General features: G+C 47.9%; 1 protein-coding gene across 2 annotated transcripts in view; it reads left to right on the top strand.

Annotated features, from left to right (window-relative positions):
- Positions 1-12,803, top strand: part of ipo11 (importin 11) — a 67,102-nt gene extending 54,299 nt beyond the window's left edge. For both annotated transcript variants that reach the window (XM_035536173.2, XM_035536174.2), the window contains exon 30: positions 11,805-12,803. In XM_035536173.2, the coding sequence (XP_035392066.2) occupies positions 11,805-11,969 (165 nt within the window). In that variant the 3' untranslated portion in view covers positions 11,970-12,803. The remainder of the gene's footprint in view (positions 1-11,804) is intronic.
- Positions 12,804-15,321: the final 2,518 nt, after the last annotated feature.

The following is a 15,321-nucleotide window of genomic DNA, read 5'->3' as shown; positions in this document are numbered from 1 at the left end:
GCAGCGCTGGGTGGGTTTGTCTGTGTTTTATCTGTGGCAGCACTGGGTGGGTTTGTCTGTGTTTTATTATAGTGGCAGGGCTGGGTGGGTTTGTCTGTGTTTTATCAGAGTGGCAGGGCTGGGTGCGTTTGTCTGTGTTATATCAGAGTGGCAGGGCTGGGTGGGTTTGTCTGTGTTTTATCAGAGTGGCAGCGCTGGGTGGGTTTGTCTGTGTTTTATCAAAGTGGCAGCGCTGGGTGGGTTTGTCTGTGTTTTATCAGAGTGGCAGGGCTGGGTGGGTTTGTCTGTGTTTTATTATAGTGGCAGGGCTGGGTGGGTTTGTCTGTGTTTTATCAGAGTGGCAGGGCTGGGTGGGTTTGTCTGTGTTTTATAGGAGTGGCAGGGCTGGGTGGGTTTGTCTGTGTTTTATCAGAGTGGCAGCGCTGGGTGGGTTTGTCTGTGTTTTATCTTTGTGGCAGCACTGGGTGGGTTTGTCTGTGTTATATCAGAGTGGCAGCGCTGGGTGGGTTTGTCTGTGTTATATCAGAGTGGCAGCGCTGGGTGGGTTTGTCTGTGTTTTATCAGAGTGGCAGGGCTGGGTGGGTTTGTCTGTGTTTTATTATAGTGGCAGGGCTGGGTGGGTTTGTCTGTGTTTTATCAGAGTGGCAGGGCTGGGTGGGTTTGTCTGTGTTTTATAGGAGTGGCAGGGCTGGGTGGGTTTGTCTGTGTTTTATCAGAGTGGCAGGGCTGGGTGGGTTTGTCTGTGTTTTATCAGAGTGGCAGCGCTGGGTGGGTTTGTCTGTGTTATATCAGAGTGGCAGCGCTGGTTGGGTTTGTCTGTGTTATATCAGAGTGGCAGCGCTGGGTGGGTTTGTCTGTGTTTTATCAGAGTGGCAGGGCTGGGTGGGTTTGTCTGTGTTTTATCAGAGTGGCAGGGCTGGGTGGGTTTGTCTGTGTTTTATCAGAGTGGCAGGGCTGGGTGGGTTTGTCTGTGTTTTATCAGAGTGGCAGGGCTGGGTGGGTTTGTCTGTGTTTTATCAGAGTGGCAGCGCTGGATGGGTTTGTCTGTGTTTTATCAGAGTGGCAGCGCTGGGTGGGTTTGTCTGTGTTTTATCAGAGTGGCAGGGCTGGGTGGGTTTGTCTGTGTTTTATCAGAGTGGCAGGGCTGGGTGGGTTTGTCTGTGTTATATCAGAGTGGCAGCGCTGGGTGGGTTTGTCTGTGTTATATCAGAGTGGCAGGGCTGGGTGGGTTTGTCTGTGTTTTATCTTAGTGGCATGGCTGGGTGGGTTTGTCTGTTATATTTGTGGCAGCGCTGGGTGAGCTCAGTCTTGTACCTCCATGGACCCGCCGGTGTTGCCTTTATTCCACACTCTTGTCCCCTCATATCTTTTCTGTTAGATTAGTTCTTCCTGAATGATGTGTAGTAGTTGCTGCCTTCAGATTAATAAGTGTGAAGTAAACCTGGAGTTTGGAAGGTTAAAGCTGTTATGTTCATATGAGCGTGACGAGCAGCAGGCTGAACCCGTCTGAACACACGACACTGTAGCATTCAGCTCCAGCCCAGGCTGTTTGATACAGGCACCTGTTCTGTATTGATCTGTGTGTGGGTCAGTGGTGACCTTTCCTGAGGGATGGCGAGTGCCTTGGCATCAGTCAGGAGGTAGTCATTTACAAACAGCGCAGGGGCCGTAAAGGTCAGATCTGGCTTTTTGCATCCATGGGTTTCTGCTGCAGTGATGTATGGACAGTGTATTTACAGCATGGTTGATGTCTGGGAGCAGGAGAGATCAGTAGCAGGGGAGATCAGCAGTGAAGGAGGAGAGATCAGCAGACTGTTTGACTTAGCACCTGTTTTATTCAGTGGTGTCTCGGTGGTAACAGTACTCTACTAGTAATCAGAAGGTTACTCAATTGTCTGAACAAAGTTGTGTTCAGACAGAATTGTAAGTAGCTTTGGATAAAAGCATCAGATAAATACCATAAATGTAATTGTAAATGTTTTGTTTCATCTCTCATCTCACTCCTCCTCTTTGCTGGAATTTGACTTTTGATTGGTCACGGTTGATATTTTGTGTGCATGCTACAGCTACAGCGAGTTCCTCAGGGCACGTGTGTACACGTTTGTGTGTGCAGATGGCCTTGGATAACGTGCGTGTTTACCGCTGTTTCTGAGTGAAAGCCTGTTTGCATGAGACTTTTCCTCTTCTGCACCCGCAGGCCTCACTGTGTGGCTTACGGAGGGACGCCGTGTCTGCAGTGGCCAGCACGCATGTTTGTTCCTCCTCTGTCAGTCCGCTACAGTTATTGTTGTAGTTAACAAACAGGAGCTGCTGGAACTTTGCATGCTTGGAGCTCAATTCTTTCCTCTCCTGTTCTACTCTATAGTTTTAGTCCTCATGCACTGTGGGCTTTGGACCTCAGAATGGGCGATGGAGGCCCAGCTCAGCCGTCGCAGCTCCGTGGCTCCCGGACGTCTGAGAGTGCTCAGTTCTCCTCCACCACTCGCTCTTAAGAGTGTCTGAGGCTTTGGATTCCCAGCATCTGCTTGCAGTGGGGACGTTAATGGGCCCTCGTTAGGAGATGTTAACGGGCCCTCGTTAGGAGATGTTAACGGGCCCTCGTTAGGAGATGTTAACGGGCCCTCGTTAGGAGATGTTAACGGGCCCTCGTTAGGAGATGTTAACAAGCCCTCGTTAGGAGAATCATAATGGATACCTGCTTTCTCCAAACAATAACGGATCATGTAACTGCTTAAGATAATAATCTCCTTGTGTTGGAGTCGTAGTTCTCAAAATAACTATTGTAGGCTTTGGCCCAAAGTGCCATGAGCAGCTGATCTTTTGTTGCGGTGAAAATGTGTCATCTTCTCCTTTGGTCAGATATCACTGGGTCATTTTTGTTGCCAATTATTTTATCTAATTGGCAGTTACATATTTATACCATCTGTAGCTCACCAGTCTTCACAGAGGCGCCTTCCACCACCACTTTGGAACGTGTTTGAAGGCTTAGTAAGTAATTACTTAAACAAGTTGTACTGTTGAAAGACACAGGCGCTAAGGGCTTTGTCTTTCTGTGTAGTTCTGTGGACGTTCTCTGGTGGTGGTTCTGTGGTGTCCACACACTCTGAAGTGTCCTTTAATTGGCCCATTTCACTGTATGTCCACTAACTGTATGTCCTGAGATTTGAACAGTGTTTTCTTTAGTTTTCTTCTCCTTACACTCCTGCTGATGAAGATTACAAGAATGGTGCATGGTGTCAGGATAACAAGTTTCCTCTGCTCACCCAGAATGCCGTGCAGGGCTGCTTTTAATTGCACATGTCTGGAAGCAGGTGGATATGATGAGAAAGTTATCCTGCAGGATGGCGTGTGTTCTGTGGGGGGTTTGTAAATGATAAAGGTGTTTCATTGCTACACTGGTGCTTTCATACACACATCCATGTGTAGCTGTACTTTGGCTTTTTTAAATTTATTTCTTTACTGGTGTCTAGTATGTATAAATATTGAAATTCATGAATGCATAAATCCATCTTGGGACTTTTCTCTGCGTACTGTTCTAAATCGCACGCTCTTCTCTCCCGAGTGCAGGTCCTGGCCTCTCATCTGATCTCAGATCAGTGACTAGTTGGAGGAGACTGAAAACTGGCCTCAAGTCCAGGCTTTTATTTCCTGATAGATGCTCTTAACAGTGTTTTAGAACACTCGCTCTCTGTGGAGGGCTGACAGACGTGCCTCACTTACAGCCGTGAGTCTCGTGAGGGATGTTGGGACAGGGACATTAGGTTAGCTCTCAGAGTCACCCCTCCGATGTCAGCCTTGATGGGCGCTCAAAACAGATTGTAGTTTGACATGTTTGAAGAGTCTTATGGTTTGTTTCACATTTCATGAGTCACATCTTCATCCGTCATGGCGAGCAGACAGATTTTGGGCCGTTGGGGGATGTTAATGATGAAAACACATTTGTTTAGATAAAAACACATTTTCATCTATTTTCTTTGTTTATTTTGGGGGGTGGCATGTGTCTCTTTTAACCTGTGTCCAGCCTTGGCTAAGCAGGCCTTAGATTTAACATGGCAAACCTGCTCTTGGCTGGGGAGACAGTTACAACCCCCCACCGCCTGCCACCACTACCACCACCAACACCACTACCACCACTAACACCATTAACAACCCCCCCACCAACACCATTAACACTACTGCCACCACTAACACCATTAACAACCCACCACCATTAACACCACCAACACCATTAACACCCCCCAACACCATTAACACCACTACCACCACTAACACTGCCACCACTAACACCATTGATAACACCACCCCCACCATTAACACCTCCAACACCACTAACACCACCACCATTAACACCACTACCACTCACAGACCAGCCAGTGCAGAGTCGTCCCCAGACCTGCTAAATCTGACCTTTCAGAAGCTGTTCCTTCAGTGATGTGTTTATGCTTCAGGAGTGTCTAATGACAACAGGACACTCTGAATATTAATTCAAGTCATTCTTGACTTTTTGCCAGAGGTTGTCTGCCCCGAAGTCCTTCTTGCACCAAACGTACAGTCTGCTTGATGTCTGAGTGCTGAGTGTCTCTGCTTGTAAAAACCTGTTTTACTCAGCAGCTGCCTCCTTTGTGTAAGAAGCTGTGAAGTCCCTCTCTGTCTGTCCTCCTGATGGCTGGGAGCTGTGTTCACATTATTTTCAGTGGATGTATTTGAAGGGTTGTGTCTCCGGCGGCTGTGAGTGGGGGTTAGTCTTCAGAGCGGAGACAGCACGTGCTGTCTCTGTATACCGACTTCTGCAAGCCTGAAAAAGACTCTGTGGTTTTCATACTGAACACATTTGGTTTGGGCAGATGGAACTAATGAAAGTTTATTTGAAATATGTAAATGTGAAGCGCTGGTACTGATGTGAGGTCCGCATGCTCCCACCCGGTTCACACGTGCACCGTGCATTAATGCAGCTTACTGAGGTCACTGAAGTCACGTTTCACCGCGTAAAAATATTATCTGGTGCGTCCTGCCTGACAGGGCTGCGTTACCATGACGACAGCCATGTGGTGGCCAGCCCAACGGGACCTAACTGTAACGGCGGTTCAGGTAATAACGTCGGTCCGGTTTCTGCAGTGCTGGTAATGTGGGTAACTGTGCGTGTGGACGTGAGTCTGTGATTCCACAGGATGGAGTGAGACCTGTTCAGAATCAGCCCTCACCTCGATTCTGTGTTCTGGATATTATTCACATGATCAGAGGGACGTCACACAGTACATCCTGATGCGCATCGTTGTGAATCTTTTCATTCATTCATTTTACATTTTTCCTAAGAATTAGTAAGATGGGTAAATCTGAAGCCGTTTTCCCGCAGCTGGGCACAGTGGGCAGGTGAAGCGCCCCCCTGCCACGAGCCCGTGTGACAAACACTCAGTACTGAACACCGTGAGGCCACCTGGTCCATAAATTATATTCCCATTATGTAAAACAAATATAAATGCAGCTTGGGTGTGACACTGCCTTCTCTGGAAAGGAAAAAGAAACAAAATTTATTTGTAAACAATAATACCGGTCTGTCCTTTAGTTACAGCGTGAGTGACTCCCTATGAATGTGGAATGAGACGTGTCATCTAAACATGTTCTATGTGAACACACTCAGTTTCATCTATACACCACTGTGGTCAACAGTCAGAGAGCAGTTCTGGAGAATACTGCACATCTGTTATTTATATACATATATGATTAAAAGTAATGTCACTTTGCTCAAATTCTATTGCATAGTATTAAAGAATTGTCCCCTCTGAAAGAGTGACTCTGAATACAGCACTCTTTATTTGAAAAGTGCACAAAGTGCACTTTTTTGGCATCCACTGCTGAGGTCTAAACCACTAACTAACGCCTTCAGCAGAAACCCACCCTACAGCCCAACGCCTGCTGGGGGAATAAGACCACTCAGACCACGCAGAGTGGTTGGGCTTGGCTGTGCTGGTCAGGTTGTCAGATAATTAAACGAAAGCCTTATTTTAGTGTTCTAATGTCCAAGTCCAAGTGACCGTCTCTAATATAACACGTCTATGTTATCCAGCCTAAGTTACCCCTCTCATTTAATCTAGAGCACAAAGACTGATCCTAGGTCAGGCAGTGTGGTGCAGCGTAGCGAGGTTACCGAGCAAACACACATTCTGATTGTCACCCCAGAATTATAGCCGAGCACAATATGTAACAGCTCATAACTCAATAGAAATATGATTAAAAAATACTGCTCATAAACCAGCTGAATTTGGTAGTGGTGCTTTGTGAAAGCTGTCTGGGCATGGCCCTAATATTCTAATGAAGCACATGACTAACAGCGGTTGGATGCTCCCAGTCTGCTGCTTGGAGAGAGCTGGGACGGTTCTACATGAGTGCACTGATGCTGAACAAGTTATTGTACAAGACGAGCATGATGGGCAGCCCAGACACAGACCATAATGGAACTGGGAGGACTGGCGTCAGTCTTGTAGGTGGTGAGGGCAACGCTTCTGTGAACTTTACCCCGGATTAAAGTACTCCATTCATAGCTGAACACACTGGAAAGGTACTCATCACTTGGACATGCATGTTGTGCCCAAAAGACCAATGTTACCCAAGTGCATCATAGGTGCATGGCTCTAGGGCTACTGGGTCTTTAAACGTGCGCTGGGTCAGGTTGTGGTTTGGATCAGGAGTTTCTTGTGGTTTCCGTAACAGCAAGTGGTGGTGGTGGTGTTATTAATAATAATAATATTATTGTTATTAGAAAGCTTGACTTCAGACCCCATCATTGTAGGTCTGCCCCAGCACTGCTTCCAGGAGAGATGGAGACCCCGTCTGAACGATGTTAGATCCAGTAGAGATGGAGACCGAGTCTGAATGATGTTAGATCCAGGAGAGATGGAGAGCCTGTCTGAACGATGGTCAGATCCAGCAGAGATGGAGACCCTGTCTGAATGATGTTTAGTAGCTGTTAAACAGTTCACTCCAGAACGTTCCAGTAGGATCACAGTTCTCTCCTGAGCCACTAACCCGTCTGTGAAAGACCTTCTTGACTTTCAGTGCACACATCTCTTTTTTGAGAGACTGAGTTTCAAACAGTTCTTACTGAAGGTGCCGTCCTCCCTTTGCCAATTGAAGTTTTCAACATAACATAACCAATAATGATGGATTATAATGACAGTTTTAATGACGCTCTTATAATAGACTTGTAATGGCGGTCTGTGGAACTGATGAAGTGCTGCTTGGTACTCATGTAGAACCTAATTTCCATAAATCCAGTAACAGGACTTAGAGCGTCTAGCATGGCATCAGACATCTGGAACCCACAATGCACTGTAGACTATGAACTGTAGATTTTATACTGTAGATTATATACAGTAGATTATGAACTGTATATTACAGCTCCATTACAGCTCTGTCACAGCTCCGTTACAACACTGTTACAACTCCATCATGTATAAAACAATTATGGCAGTACAGTACTTTTTTATAACTACACAGGAAACTTGTCATAACTGGCTTGGCGTGTTCTGCTCTAAGAACTCACCTCTGCAGGATCTATTTTATGTGTGACTTGATGAAGTGTCTCTAGAACTGAGGAGGGTAGTCTGGGAGAACCAGGCTCATCTAGTGTCAGTGCAACCATGAGGCTGTGGGGCTCCTTCAGTCCAAACCCCACGCAGCCAATCACGCTACAGGGCTCCCTCAGTCCAAACCCCACGCAGCCAATCACGCTACACGGCTCCCTCAGTCCAAACCCCACGCAGCCAATCACGCTACACGGCTCCCTCAGTCCAAACCCCACGCAGCCAATCACGCTACAGGGCTCCCTCAGTCCAAACCCCACGCAGCCAATCACGCTACAGGGCTCCCTCAGTCCAAACCCCACGCAGCCAATCACGCTACAGGGCTCCCTCAGTCCAAACCCCACGCAGCCAATCACGCTACAGGGCTCCCTCAGTCCAAACCCCACGCAGCCAATCACGCTACAGGGCTCCCTCAGTCCAAACCCCACGCAGCCAATCACGTTACAGGGCTCCCTCAGTCCAAACCCCACGCAGCCAATCACGCTACAGGGCTCCCTCAGTCCAAACCCCACGCAGCCAATCACGCTACAGGGCTCCCTCAGTCCGAAACCCCACGCAGCCAATCACGCTACAGGACTCCCTCAGTCCAAACCCCACGCAGCCAATCACGCTACAGGGCTCCCTCAGTCCAAACCCCACGCAGCCAATCACGCTACAGGGCTCCCTCAGTCCAAACCCCACGCAGCCAATCACGCTACAGGGCTCCCTCAGTCCAAACCCCACGCAGCCAATCACGCTACAGGGCTCCCTCAGTCCAAACCCCACGCAGCCAATCACGCTACAGGGTTCCTCAGTCCAAACCCCACACAGCCAATCATGCTACAGGGCTCCCTCAGTCCAAACCCCACAAAGCCAATCACGCTACAGGGTTCACTCAGTCCAAACCCCACACAGCCAATCATGCTACAGGGCTCCCTCATTCAAAACCCCACACAACCAATCAGAAGTGTCAACTGTGTTGAGCCAGCCAACCCCAGCTGTTGCCCTGACACCGCTGGTCCCACCCTTCCACAAACTCAGCAAGGCTCAATCACACACCTGTCTCAATGTCTACAGGACATGAAGGAGGACACTGGATCGGTGATGTCCAGACAGACTGACTGACGCGTCAGATTACCGATGTCCTTGAGAGACCCCATCTTAATCAGTGTTTATCTACACACTGGACCCGGTGAGCCTGCGGAGTTTAATCAGAGATTCAGGCTCCAGCTCAGCGCCTGTGCTGTGTTTTACATTCTGGTTAGGAGATCTCGTGTCCAGCACACGCTGAGTCAGCACTGCGCATCTGTGCCCTTCACGGCTGGCGAGGGCATGTTTAATACTGACGCGTTTCAGCCGTTTGCTGTATGCTGTTTCATATATAGAGTGCAGCTTTGACCTTTAATCTGGCCTAATGGATGCTCTGGCCCAGGTTTTGGAGTCGATCTGATCCACACAGACACGTTTTGAAAGCGGCTGTAACAGTTTTACAGACTTTCACTTGAAGGCGAGAGAAGTCAAGTAGCACTTATGGTGCGTCTGCCTACTCGTAACCACCAATGTGGCATAACACATTGAAGCTTTAAGCTTTAGGCGAGGAGTTGGACCAGCATCTGAGGAGTGTGGCTCCCGGGACTGATCTGGGCCAGCGTCTGAGGAGCGTGGCTCCTGTCTGAACCCGGACAGCGTATGAGGCTCCCGGGACTGATCTGGGCCAGCGTCTGAGGAGCGTGGCTCCTGTCTGAACCCGGACAGTGTATGAGGCTCCCGGGACTGATCTGGGCCAGCGTCTGAGGAGCGTGGCTCCTGTCTGAACCCGGACAGCGTATGAGGCTCCCGGGACTGATCTGGGCCAGCGTCTGAGGAGCGCGGCTCCTGTCTGAACCCGGACAGCGTATGAGGCTCCCAGGCTGAACTGGGCCAGTGTTTGAGGAGCGTGACTCCTGTCTGAACTGGGACAGCATATGAGGCTCCCTGGCTTTGGACACATGGTGGACTGAACAGGGCCTTGAGGAAGCCCTGACATTTATAAACCTCTAACAACTTTGCAAACACACAGATCTTGTCACGCTTTAAAAATGTTTCCATCTTTGGCAGTTCCTACTTCCCATCTTTATCTTCCTGATTTGTCCTTTTTCACAGCAGCTTTTCTTTCTTAACGCTGCAATCTCGCATTTCTTGGTTTGCGCACATGAAATAAGGACATACAGGTCAGAAAACAGAGATTAAACTGGTATTAATAATTCACTAATGAAACTTGTTCTTCTCAATAGTGGAGACTGAAAGCAGAACTGCAGTGTAAGTTTGGCAAGGCCAGTCCTTCACATAAAGGACAAGCATCTCAGTCAGAGGGTTCCCCATGACCATGAGGATTCCCCATGACCATGAGGGTTCCCCATGACCCTCGCCAGCTGTTGTTAACTTTCCTGGTTTTCTTTCTTCACCTGTAGACACCAGCTTGTTCTATAACTGCAGGTCTTTTCCCTAATGTGTAAACGCCACACATCTTAAATAATGTCCGTGTCCGTTTCCTGATCTGGGAGTTGAGTGAATGATCATAATCCAGCCCTGGAATCCACTCTAATCCAGGTTAAATTCTACTTTGGTTCCATCTTTTTCCTAAATTGTGGTGAGAGGAACCTGGGTTGTGATGTTCTTCTGATCAAGGCTGAGTTATGTCTGTGGAAGTCCTCGCCAGCAGCTGTTTTTCTGCCTGGTGTGCCCCAAGGTCATATTCTCCAGCGTTAATCAGGGATTCATTGATCTGTCTTGCTCCAGTTGAAAATTTACAGTTCCTGTGATGTCACTGTACAGGCGCATTGCCCCACGCTTCGCTGCATGCTCATATGTTTCCTCCCATAGATTCAGAGGGGTTAAATTCATCAATGCCTGCAGGATTTTTCCTTGGGTCCTTTGTGTTGTAGTTATTGAGACTGTGTTGGAGAATTCAGTCTTTGACCACGTGTGTCATTTTGTTGTGCATCAGTTCCACCTCTTTAACCTCTCATGTTTTCTCTGTCTCATGTGGGTGTGTAAAGGTGACTATGTACAAGTGAATTTCAAGATGTTTCAAACTGAAAAGCCTTTTTTTAGGCGAGAGACCTCCCTAAATTCCTAAACTACTAAACTCATAAGCACCATGTTTTTAGTTCTTAGTCTTCCCCACACCTCAAGAGTGAACTAAGACCAGATGTCCAGTTACACCGGATGTACACACTCCTGTCCAGTTACACCGGACGTACACACCCCTGCTCCTGTTACACCGGACGTACACACCCCTGCTCCTGTTACACCGGACGTACACACCCCTGCTCCTGTTACACCGGACGTACACACCCCTGCTCCTGTTACACCGGACGTACACACCCCTGCTCCTGTTACACCGGACGTACACACCCCTACTCCTGTTACACCGGACGTACACACTCCTGCTCCTTCTTTTTCACGCGTGACCTGCTCAGCTGTGCTACACTCTGCTAACACAGGGGGTGCTGTGCAGCAATGGCAGCAGCCACCGGGGCTGCCCCAGATGCATCAATAAAGCTGAAAATCTACTTTACCTCCTGCTCCCATGCTGCCTCTTCACCTCCCTTAATTACCCTTCTTAATTACCCCCTTGTTCTCATAGGGTGTTAATTAAATCTCCCAGCAGCAGAATTCCACTATTTTGTTTTCCCAAACTGTGGAAGCAATTAAATATGAAAACCTAGTTAATGTTTGCAGCTCTGTTTTTGGGGGAGTTGTAGAAGTCTTTAATGTGGTTCTCCCGGCGTGATGTGATTGTGTGTTTGAGAGCTGACTAACCTTCTCCCTTGTCCACACTCCAGGCCTCATCAATGATTCGCTTAGATTCCCAGGACCGCTTGACATTCAGCTCACCATACTGTCCTCATCTGCATGCATGTGTCACATGTGCAGAAGTGTTGGGAATGTCGACTGTGTGTGGATAGTCTATGTCCTCCTGATATTGTGTGTGTGTTTGCGCGTGTGTGTGTTTGCGTGTTTGCGCGTGTCTGTGTTTGCGCGTGTCTGTGTTTGCGTGTGCGTGTCTGTGTTTGCGTATGCGTGTGTCTGTGTTTGCGCGTGTCTGTGTTTGCGTGTGCGTGTCTGTGTTTGCGTATGCGTGTCTGTGTTTGCGTATGCGTGTCTGTGTGCGTGTCTGTGTGCGTGTCTGTGTGCGTGTGTGTGTGCGTGTGTGTGCGTGCGTGTGCGTGTGTGTGTGTGTGTGTGTGTGTGTGTGTGTAGCTTCTTCTCCAGGACCCTGTACACACAGTGTCCCTGCAGCAGTTTGTGTATGAGAAGCTGACATCCCAGCAGGCCCTTCTGGGGGAGGGGTCCTTCCAGGCGCTGATGGAGACTGTGGACAGCGAGATCGTGAGGCAGCTGCAGGAATTCCTGCAGGGTTTGTGAGGAAGAGGAGCAGCTCCCGAGGAGGAAGAGTGAAAAGGAACGGCCATCAAACAGTGAAACCAACTTTCTTGTTTTTGTTTTGTTTTTCTTGACTTCTGTGACCCTGAGGCTGAGACAAACATCCCAGAGACAGAGACCCCGCATACAGGCAGAGTGAAGGGTGCCCACTGCGATACATACACGCCAGGAGTGTTTACATACACATACAAATTAACAAGTGTAAGTTTTGTATTTATGCCCAGTGTGACAGGCTACGTGATGTCATCCCCTCCTCACTAACCCCGCCCCTCCCTCCAGCCAATCTGATTCATTTTCTTGCTCTATGAGACTTTTTTCCCTGTATTTTGTGATGAATGCCACGTATGAACAGAAGGAAAGGATGTGTATAGGAAAGGATGACCCCTGACCCCCGACCCCCAACACGCTGCTGCTACTGCTCCAACGCTGCACCTCCTGGGAGGCCCAGCAGGGGGCGTGGAAACCAAAAATGAAATGATTTCTTTTCTCAAAAACCCCACATTTGCATTGTTGATGTGCGAGTGAAGATTCCTGCAGTGAGCAGCAGGTTTCTGACCCCTGGCTCAGGCCGACTGAGCAGGTGTGAAGATGTGCAGGTGTTGAGGGATCAGTCTTATGTTTCTCACTGTCACTGTGATTGAGTTCAGAGTCCAATTAAAAGCTGTGTCCTCAAGCCTTTATTTATCTCACACACGCTCTCTTTAACAAGCACACTCTGTACATCAGCCATTGGTCGCCACACCAGCTGGGAGTTCTGTAAAACATCTTTTGTTTTTCCCGTTGAAACCCAGGCAATAAAGTTTTGTTCTTGACTAACGGCTGCTTACTGAGGGATCTGGTTACTGGCGTGCTTGTCTCAGAATTACACCTTCACCAGGTCCGCTGGATTATGTGCCTGGCAGTAATAGCAGATGTATAATGTTACTGCTTAAATCAACTCAGTAATAAGACTTAGTAGTTACAGTGGCCAGTAATCTGCTCATAATATTGAAAACCATAAATCAGCATTTTTTGTCTCCTGCCAGGTGTCAAAGCTGTTCCACGTGAGTCGCAATCATGTCTCCTTCAGGGTTATTTATTATTATTTAATGGAAGAAGCTCATGTGTGCTGTGGAAGGTTCTAGTACCTGTGAGTTCATGAACAAAAGGTGAAGTCGTCAGGTGAACCTCCTGTTACGGAGAGTACAGTGGTTACGTCCACTGATCAGGTGTTTGTGTAACACTACAGTTGCACTCATACTGATTATTCTTTTATTTACATCCTTGTTGTATTAAGAGAAAACCACACCTTTAGCTATAGAAGGGTCTGTCTGAGATGAACTGCTACCTTTACTCTGTGTGTGTGTGTGTGTGTGTGTGTGTGTGTGTGTATGGTTTATTCAGCACTACTCGGTTTCCCTACTGGACTTTTGACTTTTTAGTGGCTGTAAATGTTCAGCTGGTCATGGTCCGTTCCAGTCATGGTCCGTTCCCGTGGTGATTTTGTCCTGGCTCCAACGTGTGTGTGGAAGACTGAAACATCTCTGCACACAGCCGTCCTCTCACCCAGTGAGCTGCTCCGTCCTCATTAATGATGCAGTGATTTCAACTTGCTGAAGTGCTCCACAGAGCGGCTGCATCATAAATGCGTCTTGTTCGCATCCCTGGAGCTGCAGGACAGAGCCAAGCAAGACTGACAGGCCCTGCAGACACACATAAACCCACCACTTTGTCTGAGAAGAATCTGGACATAAAGATGGAATGACCGTATTAAAGGGGGCCATGTCTTTTCTCTGAGCCGCGGGCCCTGGGTCTCTGTTCTGCTGTAGCGCACGAAGGCTTCTCTGCTCTGGGAGAGGCTCTGATGTGCGGTACACACCACTCCGCCCCTGAGAATTGCACACACACACCTACAGCTCCAGGCTGGTCCCACGGGCCCTTTCATTCTAGCCTCTGTTTACATAATGAAACGAACATTTGAGGGTAAGCACAAAGGTGTGTGTTGTGTGAGCATTAATTTATTCCTGTGATAGATGTGTGTTGAGTGCCATAATTACTGATATGAATTATTAAGTTAAAGTAAATTTAGATATGCATGAGGCAGGTAATGTCAGGTGTGAGTGGTGCGCTGGGTGTCTGCGTCCAGGTCTCTGCGTGCGCCTTCTGATACCTGTGCTGTGAATAACAGCCTGGACGTCTGTGCTGGACTGGATGCCAGTGGAACTGAACATGTTCCTTAATCTCAATTACTGCACTTCACACACTGTCCTGGACGTGTTTGCCAATTAACTGAATGGCCAGTTCCTGAGAGCAATTGTCCTTGTTAAGCTGTGTGTGTGTGTGTGTGCGCGGTGCCGAGGGAGCAACTCCCTGCTGCTGTTTTAACATTTCTGTTCAGGTTGGGTTTTTTCCTCCACACTTGTGTTGCGTTCAGCAGTAGCAGAAATCAAAGTCAAATCTAAATGTTTGCTGATGCTGAATAATAAATAGCGTATAATTCATGCAATAATTCCAGTTTAAATGAGTAAACATATGCAGCAGAAACGTCTTCAGAGCTCAGTAGAGACGGGTTTGGTGTACCTTCTGATGTCTTTACTCTGCATTATAAAGTGTTAGCATGAGGAGTGTTAGCATCATGTCTGTTAGCATTGTCATGTGTGTTAGCGTTATGCGGAGTACCTGCAGGTCTCAGTGATGCTGACACAAACTGCAGCCTCTCGACATTCCTGTAGAGAATGCCACTTCTGTGCCGGATGTGGTCGTCATGACGACATGCCTGTAAACCTCTACAATGGGAACAGTGTTGCCTAATTCCAGAGCAGTACTCCATCACCACAGTGCTAGGTAACAGTTCATTCACAAGATAAGGTGCTTTACAACTAAAGTATAAAAGACAATTGGCTGAATTAGAAAGTATATAGTGACAAAATATATAAGTTGAATCAAAAATCATTTTAATACAAAGCAGTCCATAAAATCAAGTAAAAGATAAAGATGAAAGCAGCTCAGTGTGATGCTGTCTGCTGAGGGTAATGGAACATAACTCGGCTGCGTTAATTAAGGATGCATTGACATTTTGTGCTTATGGAACGAGCTTACAGCAAATCTCTCCAGTGTGGCTTCGGTCATCGCTGAATGCGTCTAGTGTGAGAGGCACACCTTGGACACTTTTGACGGCCTACTGTCTCGTGATGATTGTGTGGTGTCTGTCAGAATGCTGCCATTCACCGTGGCAACACGATGAGAAATCACACCAGACGCAGGAGTTGTGCAGGCAGAGCGCTTTAAACGGAGCTCGGTATATGACCTTCCCACAGATCTGAGTCTGCCCCAGGTCCAGAGCAGAGACCACACA

The sequence above is a fragment of the Electrophorus electricus genome, chromosome 20 (genome assembly GCF_041902795.1).
Source record: "Electrophorus electricus isolate QZ-2024a chromosome 20, ASM4190279v1, whole genome shotgun sequence".
NCBI lineage: Eukaryota > Metazoa > Chordata > Actinopteri > Gymnotiformes > Gymnotidae > Electrophorus > Electrophorus electricus.
Note: the sequence above shows the minus strand (reverse complement) of the source record. Positions and strands in the feature narration are given on the sequence as shown.